Source organism: Odontesthes bonariensis, chromosome 23 (assembly GCF_027942865.1).
Source record: "Odontesthes bonariensis isolate fOdoBon6 chromosome 23, fOdoBon6.hap1, whole genome shotgun sequence".
NCBI lineage: Eukaryota > Metazoa > Chordata > Actinopteri > Atheriniformes > Atherinopsidae > Odontesthes > Odontesthes bonariensis.
Window position 1 is genome coordinate 8,116,702 of NC_134528.1, and position 23,689 is coordinate 8,140,390.

The 23,689-nt window shown below is 39.5% G+C and overlaps 1 protein-coding gene across 2 annotated transcripts in view; it reads right to left on the minus strand.

Moving 5' to 3' along the window:
* Positions 1–23,447, minus strand: part of wnk4a (WNK lysine deficient protein kinase 4a) — a 43,958-nt gene extending 20,511 nt beyond the window's left edge. The window contains exons 1-5 of one of the 2 annotated variants that reach the window (XM_075457983.1): positions 22,951–23,447; positions 22,039–22,707; positions 5,938–6,110; positions 5,473–5,693; positions 3,162–3,319 (exon numbers count right to left, since the gene is read on the minus strand). In XM_075457983.1, the coding sequence (XP_075314098.1) occupies positions 3,162–3,319; positions 5,473–5,693; positions 5,938–6,110; positions 22,039–22,674 (1,188 nt within the window). In that variant the 5' untranslated portion in view covers positions 22,675–22,707; positions 22,951–23,447. The remainder of the gene's footprint in view (positions 1–3,161; positions 3,320–5,472; positions 5,694–5,937; positions 6,111–22,038; positions 22,708–22,950) is intronic. The other variant, XM_075457984.1, reaches the window with a different exon arrangement.
* Positions 23,448–23,689: the final 242 nt, after the last annotated feature.

Here is a 23,689-nt window from a genome sequence, read left to right on the forward strand (position 1 = left end):
CAGTAACTGCTGCTGTTTATGACCACAATATAATTTTCTCAAGATATTCCTGCCTGTTAAAGAGTCACAAAGAGCAGAAAGGACAACAATTTGTTTTCTCAGAAAAGCAACAAGTGAGCCCGACTTTTGTTTTTGTCTCTGGAGGATTGATACTGATCTGTTACACAATATTCAACCTAACTCAGTTATTGTCTATACACCATTGCCACTCAGATGAGTGCAAATTGGAGAAACCCCAAAATGGTTCAGTTTTATCACAATTTAACTTGTAAATGCAATTTAATTGCAGATTTCTGCTGAAAGCAGTTTGCTTCTGTGTCCTCGTAGGCACTTTCAGAATGAATCAGTTCTCCCTCGATCCAAATCTAATTTATTATTCAGCTCCTTTCCTGTGGTGACGGAGGTCGAGATAAGATCTTAAGAAACATGAAGTTATACTGATTATCTTGAGCATGCTCCCTCTGACCGCAGGAGAAGAAATCATGGTTATTTCTGAAAGTAAAATGCTTAAAATACAGATGTCAGTACACTGCTACTACAAATCTTTTAGTCTGGGGCAATTTTTCAAGGCTTGAGCACATTGGATTAAATTATTACTGCAGCATATTAACAATGTGTCTTGTTTTTGATAAATAATATCCATCTTAATTATATCATGGTGACATGAGTGACTGATAACAGCTAAATTTGTTCTAGACACCATTCGTTTCTTATTTTACATTGTGCAAGACAAATTTTCTGTTTTTACTATGACCTCACGCACCTTTGCTGTTGTTTTCATCAAATTCCACATAAACTGGTGCTTACTGTGGGCAATTACAAATTTGGTTCTAACTTAATACAGTAATAATTCAATTTTATTTATGTTTACCCCTTCTTGTTTCAACGTGACAATGCCTCCGTGCACATAGGCAGTTCCATGCAGAAACAGTTTTCCTAGATTGCTGTGGAAGAGCTTAACTGGTTGGCAATTAGCCTTGACCTCTGCCACATCAAAAACTTTGGGCTGAACTTGAATCGCATATCAGGCCTTATCACCCGACATCGGTGTTAGACTTCGCTGGAGCTTTTGTGTAAACAGGAGCAAATCTTTGCAGCCTGCTTCCAACATCTGGAGGAAAACTTCCCCAGAAGAGCAGAGGACGTTGCAATGTTCGAGCGTCAACATATCCCAGGTCAATTTATATGAAAAAGCCTCCTTGCATCCTTTGCCAAAGCCAGTGCCCGATTTTATAAATGAGAAAATCATCCAGAACCACCTCAAAATGTAATGGGTTCTTCCTTTCATGCTCCATCTCCCACTAAATTTATTTTGGCCGGTCACTTTTATGTGTAATCTTGCTGACACACAAACACAAATGGCAATAAACACATACCTGCACCTTAGCTCTCATCTTGTCAAGGAAATTATAAAATGTTATGAATAAGGCCAACAAAACAGCTGAGACAAGAACCTTATGTGTTTCATATGTCAAGCTATATTTCTCTCTGCCTCTTGAACAGCAAATGACTACATACAGTTTGTATGTTAGTGGTTAATGTTGTGAAAAATGTAACTGCCAGACAAATACATTTACACGTCATCCGTTCTTGCATAAACATAAAAACATTAATGAGTAATGAAAAGCACATGGATTTCTTTTCACATTGCTGCACAGCTAAGCTTCGCTGACAGCACAGGGAACATTATTATGCTCCTGTTTGTGGACGAGCCAGACCCACACTAACTTATTGGCATTGTCACTTTCTTATTTTCCAGCCTCAGTGAGACACTGTTTTCTTTGCATATGTGACACACAGGAAAGAAAATGCCCACCTTGCAGAGTCAAGAGTGCGACACTTTTTCCAAAACATATAATTCTGCCTGCGTCTGCTCTGGCCGAAAGCAGTGCCATCGCTATAATAAGTGTTCACGAGGGGCTTGAAATATAGCAGCCAACAGTTTAAAGCTGCAGTCTGCAACTCTTTTTCAAGCATAATGCCTGGAACTGTCCGGGGATTCTGAAAGTAGTACATTAAATACCCCAATACAAAAAAAAATGAGTTCTCTAGGTCCCCTATATGTCCCGCTAGGTCCCTCCAAAGCCAGCAGGTTTGTTTACAAAATTGCAGACCGGACCGGTAAAAGGTAACCAATCAGGTTTACAAGCTGGGCTCTGCTGCCTGTCAGTCACCGATTGTGCACGCGCGATACAAGGTAGGCTCATCCCCACGCTTATTTATCTAGACTATTGAACTTCATTACGGGCTTGTCTACTTACTGTGTCTTCCATGATCGCAAATGACAGGTGAGTTGATGAATGAGGAGTCGTGTAAGCGCATCTGGCGTGCACGTCTACGTGCACGAGTTCTCATGTGTTTTGATGGGGCGGGACAGGAAGTTGAATAACTTTTTATTTTTCGGTTAAAAAATAAGCATTTCTTGCATTTTGCGACTACGGAGGTCACCGTTTTCAACTTCAAGCGTTCTGATAGATCATGTAAACTCTTAAAATGCCAAAAAGTAGGACTTTACGTATGACAACAACAAATCCTGCAGACTGCAGCTTTAAAGTCTACTATGTATGTTTTTTTTTTCTTTGTTTGAATTGAGTCCAACTTCTTTTCTAAATAAACTTTCTCATATATCTTGGATGCAACATCTCTTCCTGGACTAATTAGCTGGAGTCAATTCAGTTTTATTCATTTAGTGCCATATCACAACAAATGTCATCTCATGGAACTTACTCAGAGGCAAAATCAACAAACATCGGTGTTAAGAGGTCATTTGAGTTTTCTATTCAAACATCTGCATGACCAGGGAGAGGCTCCACTGAAAGCAACAGCGAGAACCAGTAAAACAGGATCCCTGACTGGTAAAAACACTGACAATTGGTGTGTAAAACATGTGTCATCCTGCGTCATGATTACAGGCTGGAAAGAAAGAAATGGTCACAGTATAGTTCTTCTGCACCCTGAACTAATAGAACAAACTGAGCCTTTAATAGACATAACAAAGCTGATTTCCACGCATTCAGGATGTTAGGCAGTATGTCTTACATATCCCAGTTCCTCTCTGTTTAACTCCAGTGTGTACATGGAAGAGAGCAATCACATGTGTACAATTACTTTAAGTAGGGGGTGGGGGGGGTGGCGTGGCCCTCCTTTTCCCCTTTACTTACACTGGTAACTTTGCGGTAGATCTGGGCAGCGTTTTGGCACTCAGAGTATGGGTACTCAGAGGTGGCCATCTCCAGGATGCACATTCCCAAGGCATAGACGTCCACTGCTTCGTCGTACTTCTCCTCGTACATCTCTGGGGCCATGAACTCTGGTGTTCCTGTGAGAGTTCAGGGCAGATGTACAATTCAACAATTAATTTGTTATTACTACTAATAACATTCTAATTCCAAATGTACAAAGAAGATTTTCATGGACTGCAGGATAGAAGAACTTGAACACTGACTTATATCTTCAGTTAATGTGGTCATAGAGCATTCAGTTAAACCTTATGCCAAAGGTACAAAGTTGCTTTTTCACACTTCTTTTCTGGTTGTTTCAGAGGCTAATTTCTGAAAGACATATCAGTCTGTTCAGCATCTATCATTGTATGCTGTTAAGATATTAAGGATTTAGTTTACAGATCCTTCCTTCTTAGAGTTATTGCAGAATATAGCTAAAAACTACCTAACCAGTAAAACAGAACCAAAACATTAAACGGTTTAGGGCCAAAATACATCTGTGATATGTTCAGAGAATATAAACCCAGCAGAGCTCTTAGATCCAAGGACTCAGGTCAGCTGGTCCAGTCCAGAGTCCAGACTAAACATGGAGAAGCAGCATTTAGCTGTTATGCTGCAAACAAGTGGAACAAACTGCCAGTGGAGATTTTAATCTCCAAATGTAGTCTCACCAAATCTCACCAAATGTAGACATTTTCAAATCCAGGTTAAAAACATTTCTTTTCTCATGTGTCTATGCATGAAATCTGCACGATATCTTTTAACTAATCTGGACTGTTGCTTGTTTTTAAATTCATTTAAATGATTTTATTTGTTTCTCTTTATATTCTTTTATGTATTTTTAATGCTTCTTCCATTCCCTGCTGCAATGCTTTTATTTTATGTAAAGCACTTTGAATTGTTTGTACATGAAATGTGCTATACAAATAAATTTGATTTGATTTGATTTGATTTAAAGCTGCAACCTCTCTGAGCCATAAAACGGTCTTCACAATTCTGAAGTAAGCTAAAGACTGTATCTGAGGCTGCTCGGAATCTCATTATTGATTTGATAAATCTCTTCCATACATGCAAAATGTTATAGGTGGAAAAGTATGTGTGCTTTCTTACATATGCAAATACGAACGTTTAGGACCACAACATGTCTACCTTTACAGTACATTAGAGGTGCAATAAAACACGTTGTTGCTGTTGAGTCATCTTAAAATATTGCTATTATTTCAGTGGGAGTGCATAACTATGGTGTAGTTCTTTTACAGAGTCATGTTGTACGTGTCGCCCTGCACCGCTTCTGACGCTGTGTGACGTTATCAGATCAGTTGTTGCCAGGCAACAAACACAACACCTCAATGCATTCATTGGAGTCTGTGAAGATTTCAACCACACCTGTTTTTTCTGCTGTACTTCAGTTTGCATACTGATTTTTTTCACTTTTTGTTTACTACGTTATTCAATAGATAATTTACCCAGAATTAATGAAGTGCTGTTAGATTCAAATCAATTCAAAGAAAATATACAAATCTTTTAGAGTGACACTCCAGCAGCCTGCTTCCAAAAGCCACAGAAAATATCTGTGAACCAGTGTCATCACTACAGAGCCAGAACTAGTCAAAATTCGGTGTCACACCTTTGAATCCTTCCTGATGAGGAACACTTTCAAGTGAAAAAGTTCTATTTAGTTGTAAACAAAGTCATGGAAAAGGAAACTTTTTTTTAACCAATAGTGGTAATGTGTTATAACTAGTTGTATAAAGGGAAACTTTAGGACTGTTTGCCCAGTGTTTCTGAAAATACTTCAGTCTAGAGCAAATAGTTAGACCGACTGATCAACTGGTCGTCAGATATTAAAGTCATGCTCCTCGTAAATCTTTTTTTTTTTAATCTTGTTTGACAATAATGTGTTTCATTTGAACCTTGTTGATTCAATTTAGCCACTTTGAGCATGAATCAACAAGTTATTATACTGCATCTGATGGCGGGCAATCCCTAAACGTACTTGATGGTTAGGGGCAATTTCCTGCTAAATTAAAAGCCATTTGAGTAATGATGCTTCATTTTAAACTGCCTGCAGGAAGTAAAACAGACTCTGGTTGCTTCTGTGTCAGAAAAAAGGCGGAGTACCTAAGCAAGGGGACATTTTCATTTCAAGAGTGCTGGAATTTTGTATATCCCATTTTCAAATCATTACTTATAGCTGGAAACCATTACATTTAAGCCAATCTGTGTTCTAGATTTAATAGATATTACTCACCAATGACACTTTTTGCAAATGAGGCACTTTTGAGAGTGGCGAGTCCCAGATCTCCTATCTTGACGGAGCCAGTTGGGCCGGTGATGAAGATGTTGTCACACTTGAGGTCGCGGTGGATGATGGGAGGAGTGCGTGTGTGCAGAAAGTGAAGTCCTTTGAGGATCTGACGACTCCAGCGCTGTAACAGTTTTAGCTTCATCTCCTTGAACCTCTTCAAGTACCTAAAACAGAAGAGGGTGAGATTCAACAGCTCAGTGTAAACATATCACAACACAGCAAGAACAGGAAGCTTTTAAGTGCCACAAAGTAATTCATCTCTTATTTTGACAACCGAGAGGAAGTTTCAAAGTGAGAAAGTTTCCTGAATTCTCTCCCAGAACTATTCTCTGCTTTTTACTCTGCACCTAATCTAAATATCTGCCATTTGAGACATAGGAGTCAGAGAAACTGGATGCAGAAACTCACGTCTTGAGTGTGCCTGAAGTCATGAGTTCAGTCACTAGAATGATGCACTTATGGCCCTTCATTGTCGACTTCCAGGAGTCATGGAATCGTACTATATTTGGGTGCTGCAGTCCTTTCAGCATGTCCACTTCCTCGCTGAAACGCTGTCGCTCCGCCTTGGTCAGCTTACGAGTCTGCAGGGAAAAAAAATCATCCATTAAATATGTTTACATCACAAGTATTTTGGTTTTGATCCTTGATGGAATATAATGTTCTCACAAAACATGCAAAACGTGATTATTTGGCCCTCTGCATAAGAGATTAGAATAGATGAGTGATCTATGTTTGTCTTCTCTCAGCCAATATGATAAAAAGGCCACAAAAAGCTAAGAAAACAACTGACTGCAGCTGGGAGTGAGTGGACCTTCAGGTGAGACTACTCTATCAACCATAAAACTGCAGTTGTGTTAACAGTGCTGCGGAGGTTTGACACACACATGCTCCGCTCTTGTCTCAGCTATGTTTGGTTACATAAGCTCGCTGTAATAAAGAGTGCAGATACATGAGACCAATTTGATAAATCATTGCTTCATAGGCTAATGAGCTCACTGTTGGACCACAGGTTTGACCATGTGGGTGACCCTTCAGTTACATAATCATATTTATTGTCCAATAAAGGGAGTTTATACATTTGAGGAAAAGATTTCCAAAATCTGTAAAAAACTGAACCAAACTCTGCAATCAGGTTGGATGAACAAAGCCATTTTTGTGCTTCATCTAGGATGAATGGCCCGATTTAGCCGCTGGTGGAGTAACTCTGCCTGTGGTGGGTGGTTAGTGGAAAACTCCTGGGAGACTCCGAGACCATGAATCCTGCATTGAGGCAGATTTTCTGGGAAAATGCTCTACATATGTTTATGCTCACAATCAACTTGACCACTACTCTCTCCTTCCTTTCTGCTTTTTCCCCAGTACGGGAGAAGGTGCTGCTGCTGCAAAGACTGAGCTACCATCTTCAACACAGGAGGTAGACTGTCTGAAGACCTGCACAGTGTGAGATCACACAGTGAGAAACTCCCTTTAAATGCGTCAGTCACCTGCCAAGATGTCATATTACACCTGTGACTAAAGCACGAGGCCCTAAAACAGTCAAGACACATAGGACCTCTGACAAGTTGGACTCCATTTAGGCCGACAGCTCTCTGTTTATGATGTGAACACAGCCAATAACTTATCTTTCATACGCAAAACCTTAGAAAGGTTTTAGAAATACTGAAAGATTTGCGAAAAAAACAAATATATTTGGTTACGGATAAAAAATAATGATTATAACAAGTTTTAAATGTCACCATGACTCAAAGAAGCTGTCAAATTACACAAATTTAGATGAATCTATTGTCTAACTCAGTTAGCTTTCAATCTAATTTGTCTCGGACGCACTAAATTTAACTTTATGTACACTGAGGTTAACCCCTGCCATAGATCACTGAGCTCTAATTAAATTAGGAAACATATACAATACATAACAAAATCACGGCGTAGATGTAATTGTGTGCAAATTACATGTGAGCCAGGACGATTGAGTCACTGGGTTTATGGGTTGATGTGCATCTGGATATTTATGTATCTTAGTGTGATAACATTAGACCCCTGTGTAGTGTCTTTGTCTCCTGTGGATAGGCGTCTGTGCAAAGAGCTTAAAACAGTTTGCAGCAGAGTTGGAGTAACGTGCTGTAGTTGTGGCGCACAGTCCTGCCAATAGGAGACCCTGGCACTTCCAAAACCACAAGACTTACTACATCTTGGCAAGCCAGACAGCATGACTGCAAACTACTAAAACTTTAAAAGCGGGCCTTCTTGGAAAAAACAGAATCTTGCCGTGGCAACTCTGAACAACAGAGCTGGAGCTGATCATCAGTGATTATCCAAACCTGTCAACCGTTTGAATACACCACTGTTCATTTAAAAAGTCAAAAACTGGAAAATGTCCGGAAAAAGGAAGCACTGACCTGTTTAAGGAGAGACAGGCACCTCATAAATTAAATTGGTTTGGTGTCTAAGTGTTTTCAGATTAGAAATCTTTTTTTCCTAGAAATCTTGCTTTAGTCAGAAGCCGTTCGTCATCTCCTGTATAAGAAATAATCTACTAAACTTTTCTATGAAATATCAAACCACATCTGTCCGTCTCCAACTCTCTCTTCCCCCTCCTCTTTTTGAAAACTGAAGCCAGAAATATTGCACAACATACAAGAAAACCTTCCAGGGGGGAGCCACAAAAACAGACCATCCCAGTTTTTAGAGGACAAGTGGTTATAACCATAAAATCAACCTTTCGTAAGATATGTGGGAATTTGTCTCTGCAAAAAGTTTTCTTCCACCAAGTTATTCTTAGCCAGAAAGATAGTGTGTGTTGAGTTGGGGGTCCGCAATAGTTGGGATTGGAAATACTTGGGCATGGTGCCACATTAGTGGAGTTACATAAGCTGTGTTGATGGCAGAGGAGACATTGGCATTAAGAAGCCCCTATCAGCGCCTCTATTATGACAACCAGAACATGAACATGACACGTCAGCTAACATTTGCACCAAACCAGGTGGCACACGCTGGGGCTTAATTCAGGAATGAGGAGGGTCTTGTTGATACACTCACACAGATATAGTAAGTCTGGGCAAGGCTTGGGTAACATCCAATCTGTGTGGACAGAATCCTGCCGAAAGAGGGAGAAAAGTAGGGCAAGTGAAAAAATGGATTCAGTCATACTACTTATAGCCTTCAGGAATGAGAGTTAAGGGTTGTTTTTTTTTACTTTGGTTTCTTCATTATTTGTTCAGTGCAGTACAGAAGTAAGAACTAACTTTATAGATTCAAAGATTCTCACTCTTTTGGTCAGGAACGTTAGACTCTTTTACATCTAAGCATTTGTTCAATCTCAACACAAAGAAATAAAAAAAGGAGTTGTTTTTCTTGAGAGGCCACTCTGGTTTCTAGTGCACATATTGCACTTTTGTTTAATATGCTTTGAGTGTGTAAGACTGCTGCTTTGCCCATGTCTCTTAGATAAAAGAGCTGTTCATGGTCTCAATAGTGCTTCCCAAGTAGATCCTCGTAAAGATTTACATCTTTAGGAGTCGGTCACATAAAGTAAAGCTTACAATTTCATTTAAAAAACGGTGATTTCCAACAGCTGGATGCTCTAGATTTAACATGTTACTTAAATAAGACAATTTGCATGCATGTTTTTCCACTTTTAAGGATCTACTCAATAATCAGTCAACTTAAAGTTAAAAGACATTAAATTGACTTTAAATTATTTTGTTTAATGGGTTGTTCGCTTTTATTTTTTGTGGGTTTTTTCACTACATTTGGTGGCATAAGTCAAATATCAAATACAGCAAATGCAGTCAGGAAATATTAGTAGATTTGCCACTTCTAACTTGCTAAATGTGTGCTGTTTTTCTATCATAAATCTGAATTTCTTGAATATCTTCTGGGCTAAAAAAAACAAAAACAAATATAAGACACTTGGGATTGGGAAACTGTACTCAGAATTTTTTTTAAACAATTTCTGGATTAAAGTAACTGTCCAGTTGGAAAAAGTCGGTTAATTGAACATGCGAAACACAAAGCTGTGAGAAAACAAATATCAACAGCAGCTATTATTGATCATTTTGATCAAGGCAGACAAGTCTATGTAGAGATGAGCTATAACTTTCTGTAGCATTCTGGAAATGTTCCTTTTGAACACCTAAAACATTACCCCGAACTCAGTTTGAACCCCTTTAGGGGCTAAAAAACAGGTCTTGACTCCTCTTCCTGTCATTAACTTATTTTTGAAAGTGCTATTAATAAGCCATAACGCCTGCGTCCCATATGCTGGCAGAGAGGAGTCTTGCAGATAAAGACCAGAGGTCACAGAGACCCTTTCATGACCTGAGAGAACCTGAAGCATTACCAAACTACTGTCCATCAGAAGTTGTGACGACTGGCTGAGATTGAGGTCACAGGCAATGTGTGGGAAAAAAAAAAGACTGACCTCACAGCTGCAAGACTGACATACCTGCCACGACTGACTCGCATTACACATAAACACGCACGTAGGCACAAACACTGGTACAGTGTCGCATTTGGAGGTTTGCAGGTGAGAACTGAGGTGGTAGTGTGCTCGTTCCAAGAAAAACTGACATGCTCTGTAAATGGAGTGGGCAGAGAGAGGTTAGCCATTAATCTCATCAGGATTGAGGACTGAAACCAGCCTCTGACTGCTGCTCTCACTCTAAGAACCTGACTTGACTTGTGGCGCCTGACTAATTACCATCCAGTTACAGCGTTACATTATCTCTTGTGTTTTTCAGTCAGGAAAAGTGGTCTATCAGGTAAATCTTTGTCAATCAGATTAAGACACTTTTCTTAATTTAAATGCTGTATGTACATTTCTGTGATAGTAGCATTTTGTAAATGACTTTTTAAATAATAGATTATTTTGACATTAATATCTGAGATTGCCAGTATCAGGCAACATAAAGACCTGGTTTATCTGTGTCGCTGTCATATATTTAGAGTGCATGACCATCCTTTGGGCAGTGCGAGAAGCATTGCATCACTCTGAAAGGCTATTTATCTGGGAGCAGGCAGGTCATATATTGTCTGTTTACTTTGGTATTCTTAACATGTCTTAACCTGTCTGGTGTTTGCTTTTAGCAACTCATTAAAACTTTTGCTGCCAGTACTCTATAATTGCTCTGCATTTATAGTACAATCATCCACTTTCTTTCACAATCCTCTCCCTTATTGAGCAAAGCATTGACTTGGCGCAATGACAGAAGCTGATAACTTTTCCTTGAACACTACGTGCCCGATTCATCTCTTTCCTTCCGATATATGAACGCTGTAGCATTGCCTTTTGTTGCGTTTCTTACAAGTCATATTCCAGCCGTCCTCACAAAGGGCATTTGAGGAGATGAGTGTGAAAGGAACAAACACTTTGTCCTACACAGGAACTAAGTCAACCACAGAAAGATCACAAGATGCCTGAAGGACACAGCTTATTAGAGTATTTTCTTAAAAAACAGAGCCAAGCAGTTCTAACACTATGACTCGCAGTAAAAGCGAAAAGTTGGACAGGAGCTTTGTAATTGGTCTTGGTCTTTGTATTGGTGGTAACATTTGCATCACTAGAATTCTAAAGAAAAGTCGTAGCAACAAATTTGAGCTGAAACACCATTTTTGCTCTCTGTGTGCGACCTACTTCACACCCAATTTATGCGAAAAGCCTTCTTGATGGAGCAACTGTGTGACGAATCATTAAAAAAATGACATTGTGAAAGAAAAAAAAACACTGTGTGCCATTATTGAAAACTGTGTAAGGTGCGCGGGTACAGTGGATGCAACAGGCTATCATGACCCAACACTATTTTGTTTTCTACCAGGCCAAAGCAAACCTATGCGCTCCTAAACCTTATCAGATTGAACGGGTAACTATGGCAGCCAAAAGCAATTACTCACCAACAGCTTTTCTGACCAGGCTTCACCAACATCATGACTTTCATCTGCATGTTGCTTTTTCACTGCTGGCATCATTTATTGAAAAACAGAATAAAAAAAACTGCTCATACGATGCTTTTTAAACGTTGAATTATATCATTTGCCTCTTAATAAGGTAGCTGTAAGAGCAACACAAGGATGCGGAAAAGGACGGAAAATTTTTAAAATGCTGTCATGTTCCAACTGCTTCAGATGAACCCAGATAAACCACAGAACCACTTATTTTCAAATGTTTACGATAACTGTCACTCAAGCCTTCGTTAACAGACTACAAGCCTCAGCAAGTTCCTGATAATAAATATCTGACAGGTTTCAAAGGTATGTCCCTACTGGGTGGATACTTTTGACAGCAACTGAAAGACCAGAGTAAAACAATATTTGCACAGTTGTACTTAGATAGATGGTTTAAGCCTACTAAACCCTGTTGTTCCCAAGCATTTTCCTTCCAGTTTTAAAATATATGCTTTCAATCACATGTACACAAGCTGTATTACATAACAGGAGCCATGAAAGATACACAATGATGCACAAGAGCACAGGAAAACCAATTTTTTTTTTGTGTATCAGAACTATTGTAAGCTGGGTTGGCACCACAAGATTTCTCATAGGTCACTAAAGGAATTACTGGTGCTTAATCGATCAGTTATAATCCGTTGATTCAAATAGAGTTTGTTCATTATTATCAAAGAGGATTTTCTTTAATTAACAGTCCAGGTATGGACATACAATAACTCTTAAATTGGTTGCAGGCTGCCCTAAAGGCTTCTAGATCTTTCCTGATGAGGACAAAACTGGAGTCATGTTAGAGTCTGACAACAGAACAATGGGATTTTGTTTTAAACTGGCATGAAAATCCTTTTAAGAAGGTCATTGTTCAAGTCAATAGCATGTCTCTGTCTGTGAAAAAGTCTAGAAATAAAAAAGCTCCTTGCTTGTACATCCATGTAGGAGAAAATGCTAATCACAGAAGAAGATGAGAAAAAGAGAGCATCAAAGTAAAGCCTTTTAAAGCTGTTATGGCCCCAGGTTCTGAAAGAGTGAGCGAGCTTTCATCTCAAGGCATGTCATTATTACATTTTGCGAGGTTAGAGTGGATAAAAACCTTTGAGAATCTCTTGGAATTTCAGCTATGTGAAAAGAATTGCAACATTCTTTTATTTACTTCATGATTTAATCATTTGTTTTCGTCAAAGTCTTAGAAAACCCAAGCAAACTTTGAAAGATGTTGCATACAAATGTCTGCTGCAAATGTCTGCGTACTATCTTCATGTTTGCAATGTTCTTCAGCTCTGACTGCAAGACTGTAACCGGCATAGTGTTACGCTGACAAATAAGGATGAGCTATCAAGTGCCACTGGCAACCAGGACTGGATATAGTTTACCAAGTAGTGGTATGCAAAGTGTTGCTCCTGTCCCAGGAAGGTAACACTATGGAAGCTAGGTGCTAAAGAGTGTCCAACAGAAAGTCACACAGACAAATATTTTCAGCAGCTAATGTTAGAACCAACTTTGATGTGAACTCCAGCAGCACTATTTATTTAGTAGGGAAGCGCTTACTGATATCTATTCAAAGGTGCCGCACCCCAAACAAGTCTTACTACACCGCTGGCCAATTCATCCAAGAACTCACATGGCAACTTAGAGCATATTTACTCTCCCAACAGCTCCGTTCTGCACGGACATGATCAGTTCAGAAATGACCAGAGGTAACCTTGTTGTGGAGTTATTTTTTCCCCTCAGCCAGTTGGGCTGCAGAGCCCCGACAGCTATTAAAGCCTGAAGTCTTTGGTTTGTTTAGGAAACGGGAGGGAAACCACACGTTTTTCACCAGAGTTGTCTGTACAGTCAAACATAGTTAAAGACACCAATGAGAGAAGATATCTTTCTCTTTGTAGAAGCTCAATATTTTATTATTTATTAACCTTTATTAAAAAGGTAAATTATGGCCGATTTTGATTCTCGCTGGCCAAAATGATGTGATTCTTACTTCTTGTTTTATTGTTCTGAATCCAACAAAGTCTGCTCATAACAAAAAAATCACAACCATTGGGATCATCAGATCAAATTGCAGCTATATTATTAAAATAGCATTGATACCAACAGAATAACTAGAAGCTGCCAGAGTTTCTTTTTTTTCTTCATTTATATTTATATACTTGCATCAATTTCAAAAAGCATTTGGATGTTATGTTCAATGTCGATAAAGACTAAAGCAAATCATTTAAGCCCAAAGCTGAAATGTAAGTAGTACAAGACAAAATCTTAAAAGAAAATTTGTATTGAACATCAGCAATACAGTTCCCACAAAGCTGAATAAGGGGCAAGAAAAGACTGTATCTATGGATATAAAGAGAACATGAGAAAGAGTGTTTAGAGGTAAAGAGGGAAAGGGTTTCAGAACTGAATCAAAAAGCTAAATCATTTCTGAAAAGCAATGTCAATTTGATTTCTGCTACAACAAATGAAAGTTTAAACACTATCATGCAAAGGAAAGACCAAATATAACCCACATCCAGACATGCAGGTGACAACTCAGGGCCCAGGCTAAATTAAGACGCACTGAGGAACAATCAATATGTGAAATTCTTCTCTAAAATCATGGATACATCCCTCTGGGTTTATTACCAGCTCAGAGATCTGCATTTAGAGTCCATCATTAATACTAAAGTGTATACAGGTTTGAAGGGACAACATTAGTGTCTTTTTCGGGGTCAGCCTCGTCTGTTTCAACAAGAAAATGCCATTCGGCTTAAAATGAAACAGCATGGCTCTGTTGTACAAAGTTAGAAAATCATAAAATGAAAAACAAGACACAGACAAGACATCAAGCGAGAATAAGGAAACATTTTGTTAGCCATTGGCCAAACTTTTAAAGAAACTGGAAATAAGTAATATTCAAACAGAAATGTACTCCCTTGGTTTCTTCTTTTTTTCAGACATTTAATGACTTGCAAATCATCTAATTCTGTCCTAACTCTTTTGGAAAGTGGCCGCACAGTTTAGCCGGTGGTATTTATATGTGAAGCCTCAAATTAGACATCATCCTGACACAAACTGTGCTTTTTAGTCCCATCTCACAATGTATGTCAAGCAATTAACCTGTTGTTACAGCACTGCGTGCGGAGGCTTACAGCGTGTTAGGGATCATCTTTATAAAGAACAGTTTTGATATTCTTTCAAAGATATGGCTGTAGGGGCTTATCTGGGAGTTAAGGGCTTGTCTCAGAAGAGGAAAACAACATGTGCGTCACTGATGAAAACTCAATGCAGCGACAGAAGATGCAATCATAAAGTACACTAATGCTCATCTAAAACAAAAAGCCAATGCGATTACAATAAATACAAAAAGTTCTTGTAAAGACGTGGATATTGAAGTCATTTTAAAAGGATCTCAGGGGATAAAACAACATGAAAGAAAGAAGCTTTCCAATGAGCCTCATCTGAAAAACATGAAGCAGACCAAGTGGCCGTATGAAGTGTGGATTACAGGAATAATATCACTGAGCTGGAAAACTTTAAACAAATCTGGACAACTTACTAAAATCTCTCACATAAAAAAAAAATAAATAAATAAAAAAAAAAATCGATCAGCTGAGAAAACCCAAAATAAGCAAAGACTCAGCAGATACAGCAGTGTTTTGTGCTTGGCAAAGGCATATTTTTGTACATGAGAGGACAATAGCTCTATCATTACCTCTATAATTACTTAACTTGCAATCTTCCCCATCTATGTCTGGCAAAGTCGCATGTAGTTTCAGCATTACATTAATCAGTGAATCATTTACTTATTATGATAAGAAGCTGATGTACATCCAGTCAGTAATAACATTGAAAATTATGTTATGACTTCACAGAATATTCTGGATGTACAGTGCTGTGCAAAAGTTTCAAACCACCTCGAGAGGATTCATCCCTTCATAAGACCCGTTGCCAGTTGCTGACCTGTTGCTGATTTTCAGTCCACTTCTTGTGTCCTTTGGCACAGCTCAGCCTTTTCTCCCCGTTTCCCTTCCTTAAGAACGGCTTCTTGACAGCCAACCTTCCTTGGAGCCCATTTCTGATGAGGCTTGGGCTGACAGTAGATGGCTCAACTGAAGGTCTGGATGCATCTTTCTAATTCTGTGTCTTTCACTCTTAGGAAGAGTAGAGTTTCAGATACTTTTCATTCACTGGCACTTCTTTTGTCCTCCTTTTGTCCAGTTTACTAAAATCTTTAAGGTTACACTGCACACCATGCTGAGATGTCTTCTCTTCAGCTAAAAGTTCTTTGGGAATCACATTGTTGGTGCAAAAATACCATTTTATGTCTGTTAAACTTTGTTATCTTTGGCATATATGGCATAGATGCAACTGAAGGGATGAGAACAAATGATGTCTTTGTGACAGGCTGCTGGTAACAAACACAGTTGCCCTCAAGGAAGCGCTTCAGAACCATTAGAGCTAGAACAAACAGACTACAAAACTATTTATACCCCAGAGCGGTCATTGCACTGAATTCTGAACAAACCCGACTACTTAAACATTCAGCTATGCAATGTACTGCTTAGGAAATGCAACAGCCGGTCATGCATTATTTTTACATATTACTTATTTTTATGGTTGATATTTATTCATCTCTTTATTTAACTGATGTGCCTCTTTAAGCTGATGTTTGTTATAATTTGATGTTTGACTTTTAATTTTTGAACCTTCTTTTATAGCACCAAATCTGAGAGTTTGTTGCACTTATACAATGACAATAAAGATATTCTGATCATGATTTTGATTTAAAATTGGTTCTTTGCTAAGTTGTTGTGTGCAGACACAACAGGAACTTTAGGGGTTCATCCCTTGAGTTCGGTGCCTTTTTTATGCTTGAATGATTCATAGGTCAGAGTTAAGTGGCTTAAAAAAACTAACAAAACAAACACATTCCTCTGAAAATGTTCAGGTACAAGGACTGAACTGAAAATTATAAAAGAAAAAGCAGCCCATGTCCAGAGAAAAAAGCTTTCAGAAAGTCTGGAGAGCCTTTGCTCAAGACCGCTTTAAAAGTTTACAAGGTGCAGCTCAAGACTGTACATTGCAGAGAACATTCCCACTTAACGTGGTAAAAGAAGTAGCTTTCTTTGTTTCTCTCTTATCTTAACAAGCATCACTGAGCAGCCTCCCCTTGCATATCTTAGGGGAGTTTGTATTGTAACCATATACATCACAGAGCTGAGATGTATAGGAAAAAAACATAGATGCTAACCTTCAAACTTCCTAGGTCTACAGTTTCCATTACAAACACAGTCACCATGCAGCTTCTGCATGCACCTACATTATTGGAAATGAGAAAATATCAAAAACAGCCTATGAGGCACTGCTATCCAATTTAAGACTGTATTCTGTATGAAACAGCCATGAAGTATCCAGCATAGCAATAACCAAATAAGCGCACACTTACTACAGTACAAGTTCTATAGGTGACCCAATGCAAGCTTCCTTTCACGATTGTGCAGAACTAATGCAAACCAACAAACAGCCCTCACGTCAAAGTGACGTGCCGCCAAGAGTAAATGTAGACTATCACTGTAGGCCTCCTTAACTTTCTCCTCGCAGAGCATGAGCTTGCCCTGATAAGCTGGATCTCGCCACAAAGTGGGCCCTACAAGGAAAGACACTGTTGATGTTGGCCACAGTAGGACTGATAGCAAGCCCACTGCTTGTCAGTGAACACTAGCCATATTCAGATAAAGGTTACACAGCTTGTAGTCTGCAACTCTGGCTGGCATAAGAGAGAAAGAGACAGAGGAGGCAACAGGAAATCTAGGACTTGTGTCAAACTAGATTCACACTTTGTTCTTTAACCTCATAACTCAGACAACAAACTGTGAAGCGATAACTTTTGCATTAGGTTTTACAGCGTTAGCTGAATCTTGTACCGTTCTACAAGCTTTAGAAATAAAGCTAAAACAGAGTCGCTTCCAGCTCCTTTTATCACGAGCTCACTTTCACGGCTCCAGTTCTAACTGCTGCAGCGCTCGTGTAAATGTTCTACCACCACGCCCTCCTCCCTATTGTCCTCAGATAACTGTCCTTTCACAGAGACCAATGACATGTAAGCAGAAGAAAGCCACAAAAGGTATTTTCTTTACTGATTCATTTGATTATCTTTTGGATGGATTTATTGTGTTTGTATGGAAGATACCAGCCCTCCCTGCCAAAAAACAAAAAAAAGAAGACATGAACAGTTTCATAAAATAATTAAAAACCTAAGTAAAATTAAATTTGATCATGAAAGAAAAATACATTTTGTTTTCATGAAACCCCTTTTAATGGCTGAGTGTTCTATTTCAAACACTACTGCATTAAAACTACATGTTTACAACAGGCAAACACCTTCAGACAACTCATTAATAATACCCCACACAAGAAGCAGTGTCAAGTCTTATGTGTCTCAGAAACAGGCTACTACAAAAAAGCATTAACCAAGAAAAATCCTATGAATCATTTCATGCCCAGTAAACTAAAAAACCCACACCATGCACAACTCGGTATGTTATGGTCTAGGTTGCAGCCTGTATTTATGCATCGAAGTAAAAGGTTAATTGCTTGTGGGTGCAGCAGTATTTTTTAAATGCATTCAAGCTAACCTTACATTAAGCAGGCCCTTCATAAACACTGATTAATACTGAAAATACAGGTGGTTGGGGTGTAATCGAGCATAGGGAAACTGTTTATATGGAGCATGGCTAAAGAATGCATGTTTGTTTCAGTCTAAAAATGAAACATGAGAGTATACAAGTGGCTGAGTGTCTGGTGCAAGGTGGAGGGATATTCAGGAAGCTGCAGGCTTTGAATGAGATCAGGTATTGTGCAACTAATGCCGTTTAAAGGAGGATCTGTGTCTCAGTGATCTCTCTCCTATCAGTTACTCAATGGCTCACTGGGTTGTTGCATTCAGTCCCCTGTGTCATGTAGTGTAGGATATTTGTGCTCATCACACCATGCAAAGACTGGTGATCAGCTTTTCATATTTGATGCCGATTTGCAGGATAGCAAAGATAAATTAAGGCTTTAAACTTGTTCTCTGTGCAACACAGGGAAGTGAAAGGGACCGTGCCACAGCTCATCCATTTTTTATCACCTCTGCGTTCCCTTCAAAGCTCAGTCTACATTTCCTATATCACACCTGAATCACCTGTAGATGGGGGGAAGGGTTGCTAGGCAGCTACCACATGGAAAGGGTATTCCTGCCCAGTTTCTTTCAGGAAAATTACCAGGCACTAAATTTACAACCACACGGCTTAACAACTCTTAAGTTCTTAATGTGTAACACTGTCTGATTATCACACTGGAAATAACACACGAATGTGAACAAACTTTACCAAGAATGGACCATTCCTTTTAAAAAAGCTTTTTAGAGTTGTAGTTACAACAACCATATGATTACAATGTTTTCGAACAGGTGAGGTAAAGATTTTCTAAAGCCAAAGAGTCTATGAAATAAGTCCATGAAACCTGTGCTTAATTGTTGAGGTTCATACAGTACTGACTGAAATGTGTCTTTTTAACATAAAAATATCCATCCATCCATCCATTATCTATACCGCTGAATCCGTCGATCGGGTCGCGGGCGGGCTGGAGCCTATACATAAAAATATAAGATAAGCAAAAACATTTGGCGTGTATTCCTTAAATTGAACAGGGCATGCATCATGTGTAATGTCAACTCTTACTGAAGAAGTCTTTGGCAGTTCTGTACTCGTCTTTTCTTGCTTTCTGTTTCTTCTTTTTTTATTACCCGACATAAATGCCTGCGCCAGTATTTGAACGACACAGCAAAACAGTCTGATGCTGCTGACATCAACACATTAGTCTGGCTTAAATAATTCAACAAGCAGTTTTGCAAGCGGTAGCATAAATATTTTACTCGAGTAAAAGTATCAATACCAGAGGTAAAAAATGCTCCGTTGTTAGTACAACAGTATTAGCATCTAAACATCTCTGATGTACTTTGTATTGCTTCTCACTACTCAGAATGCCTTATTCAGGAATTATAAATTTCATATCATGACACAACTGAAATGGGCCACCATAATACTGATGTGGAGCTCATTTTAATTACTATACATACTCAGTAGCATCGTCTAAAACAGCGAGATTCATTTGTCGTTATATAAGTACAATGGTACGGTGAAGTTTAAGTATATAAAATAGTTTTTGAGTACATATGCTAAACTACATTCCACTGCTGATCTAAAAAAAACATCATGATAGTAGTGCTGTCGCTGGATACCTGAAGAATTACAAGAATACAGGAAGAAAGCATCCACAGAAAGACACATTATCGACTCTTCCTCCACATTTGCAGGGTATATATATATATATATATATATATATATATATATATATATATATATATATATACATATATATATACATATACATATATAGTTCTACACAGTCCAACTACAGAGTTTTGTGGTGTCTAAATGTTGCTATTTTAAGCTCACAGGAACTTTGACTCGAGTGAGAGATTAGTTTTATTCAGAGTCATTTCTTTCACGAGCAGGGACACAAAGCTCCTTCCGGTACATTCCAGTGTCCTGGCTAAGCTTTGGAGTTGCTTGTCATGGAAGAATCTAAATGTTTTATTTACTTTTTGCTTGTGTGCTAATACAAAAAGTCCCTGTGGACACTGACAAAACAGACCTGCATTCAGTGCAACACTGTTGACAATACACTGTACACTGGAGAATACCTGCATATATATATATATCAATAAATATATGAATGAATTTAAATAATTATCTTTAGAAGTGGGAGTCAGGCGAGACAGATATGGTTTAAACCTCCTCGCATCTTAAACTACCGATTTTAACATCCTGCAGATTACATCTAAGTCTGTGAAATACATATTTAGAAGAGCTTAAGGCATTTATACTTGACTTATGATGACGCACCTTCAACTGCTGCTCCATCAACATTACGGGAGCGATTGTGTTTAGCCACCAACAGGAAGCTTACATGTTTCTCTTAAGCATCAGTGGCACAAGAGAAGGACAAGGTGGTGAATTCCGTTCACAAATGCCAATGCGGCTAAGTCTGTCTCTTCGAGGTTAACTTATCACAACAGTAACCATATCAACAATGGCCACCTTTAAGCTTATTAGGAGTGATTAAGGAGCTTAACTTAGCTCATGTCTGAAGCAAAGAGATGAAATAGCGTGCTGGTTTCCAAAATGGCCCATGGCCACAGAAGCAGCAACAAAAATCTGTTGTGCTTTTTCACTCTCCAAAATTCAAAATCATGGGTATGCTTTAAATGTCAAACCACAAATGGTGAAGAACTCCCACTTATATCTGACCCAAGGGAGTGAAACATCAATGACTGTGTTGGTAACGGGTTTTCTGTGCCTCTCAGAGGAGCCAGGGAGCAACCCTGCATCTATCTACCTCCTCTCAGCGGACACCTGTTGCGTGATCTGGGAGGTGGGCTCTCGAGGCACACATCTCAAGCTGCTGCTCGTGGTGTTTGAGCCTAAAGGACAGTTTTACTTCACCCCTACACAGTCCCAAAATGTCTGCCTTCTGCGGAGTTTAAATGCAGATCAATAACTACCTTTGTGATTTTTTTTTCTGTTGAGCAAACTGCGTTCATTTCTTAAAACAACTTCCGATATGATTAAAACGCCTTAATCAAAATGAGAACAATTGTTGAACGGAAGTAATTAATTCAGTGTCTGGGCCTAAGGAGGCTCATGTGGCAGCCAGATACTGAAACCGATGCGCGTCACACACAAAGGCAAACGTTGAGGGTGGAGTTAAAGCTTAAATCTTTAAATCCACCACTGTGCTATCAAACCATGTAAGTAACAGAGGAGGCAGCTGTTACCCAGGCTGTTTGATGCCCTCAATGCCAAACCCTGTGGCACAAAAGCACTGAAATCTCTACACCTTTACAGCAGCCCATATTCTTTGATTTGCCTGTCTTACTTCATATTTACAAAATCTGCATATCGCCTACAAGCCCACATAACCAAGACAGTCCCATCTCACAGGATGGAAACATGACAGAGTACAAGTGCCTCATTCTCACATACAAAAACACGGATGATAGATCATCAGAGCTGCATAATAAATGTTCTATTGCCGCTCAGTTGTTAGTTTGCAGTTAGAGGGCCTTGGTGTCACTGGTTGTTAATGAAAAAGGAGATTAAAGGGGATCATGGTAGGAAGAGTGGTTCAGTTGAGGCTGACTGCCAACAGAATGACCTGGGTTACTGTGTAAGGGATTGACACAACCCAACTCAAGGTCAGCGAGGAATAATATACACCAGATTAGCTGCTTCACATCAACACCAATGCACTGAGGCAAGAATTAGAGTTGAGTGGGGCAGTAAATCAGGGGAAGTATCAGCCAGTGTACTTGACCTGGGTTTCTTGCTCGGGATAGCACGACAGAATATCCATTGGATAAAATAGCATGCAACTTTGAATTATAAAAGTAAATAACGGGAATTTCTTTCTTAATATCAAGCCATTGCGTCCAAAAATGTTGTGTATAGTATGACTAGTAGTTTGGTTTTGGCAGGGAACTATAAGAGCACCTACCTGTAGCTCACACCATGCAACCTCCACTGTGGTCTCTGTGTCCAGTCCTTTATAGACAGTCTTGAAAGATCCCCTTCCAATCTCTATGTTGAATTTGAGATATCTTCCATCAGGTGAAGTTGCCACAGCTTTTGTCTCCACGTCCTCTTTCTCTTCCTGCTCCCACTGACTATCAAACGTGATGCGAGACAAGATCTTATTTTGTTTATTTTGGAGTTCGTTCTCAGAGTCAGAGCTCGCATCCCGAGCGCTGGATCTCTGAACTGAATCCCAGTTACCACCGGGGGACCCGGCGTCGGGCTCTATGCTGCATGCGGGCGTGCTGGAGCTGGTCCCCGGGCTGGAAACGGGAGAAGACGACGACGGCGGCGTCTCGTCGATTTTTTCTTCCTCCACTCTGGACTCGCTGAGCGTTAGAATATTCTCAGCTGACCAAGACAATGCTTTGGAGAGGGCACCGCTGTATAAAGGCGAATCAATATCCATGCTTATTTTCTGCAGGCCATACGAGTTTCTCCGTGCGCCCAAACCGTGCGTCCTCAGCACGGATGGGACCCGGGACAGGCAGTCGTCGTTCATATCCACAGAGAGGCCTGGGAAACCGCGTCCAGGTATCTCAACTTGTGCGTGAGACATTGTGGCAGGTTTAACGCCTTCTTGATCTAGAGTCTAAATGTAGAAATGATATTAAAATAGAGCACAGTTACTTTAAGATCAATATCACATGTGCATGATGCCAATGAAGTCAGTGGCTTTAAACAAAGTCTGACCACAAAATAACAACGACTAACAAGAGACGATTAAAACGATCTAGAACATGCGAACTGCTCTTATCTGTAGATATTACCAACCTTTAAAATAACTTTTAAAAAAAAGATATGAAAAAGAAAAGAAAAAGAAAGGTAGACTTACTCATTACAGCTGCTGTGTGGAAACATTTCGTGCAAAAGCAGTGCGCACAGCAACGCATAATCTGTGCAAAATAATTCGCGTTGTTTCTCCTCTTCTCTCTCCAAAGACTTAAACCATAACCTCCTGTGAAAGGACGGAACTGCCAATATCAACAAAGCTCTGCTGGGTTGTGAGTCCTGAGGGCTCCCAGTGCGCGCTCCCAAGTCCGCCCCTCGCAGCTTTGACGCGCTGAGAGGGAGGATTCACAATCTGGTTAGAGCAGTGCTGGTTCACCAGTCGCCTTTAAAACCGCAGATTTAATTAGATCACCTCTCTCCAAAGTGCTAATTTATCTTACCCCAGTGTTGCAAAAAAAGGAGTAGATATTTTTTTTTAATGTATTAAAAGGCCAATCCTAATGCCATAAAACTTTAGAAGAACAAAAGTTACAGTCGACTGACCTCCTTTGACATTTTGTTGAATATCTCAACTTGTGCCACAGTCTGTCTGTTTAATTTGAAAGTTTGTGCGTAAACAGCAAGTTACCACTAAACTAATCAATTCCCCTAAAGTTCCTTTGAATTAAGATACCACTGATGAGTCATTGCCGTCATTTGATTAGCCTGAATGAGAGAGATAAGCAGCCCGTAAGATCATGGTGAGCTGTGCGGGCCTGGCCTGCAGGGGGGGCTATACCGCTGAGAGCAGCTGCTTCTGAAACAGGATACCACTATCAGCCAAGGCCACACTGAGCCCCACC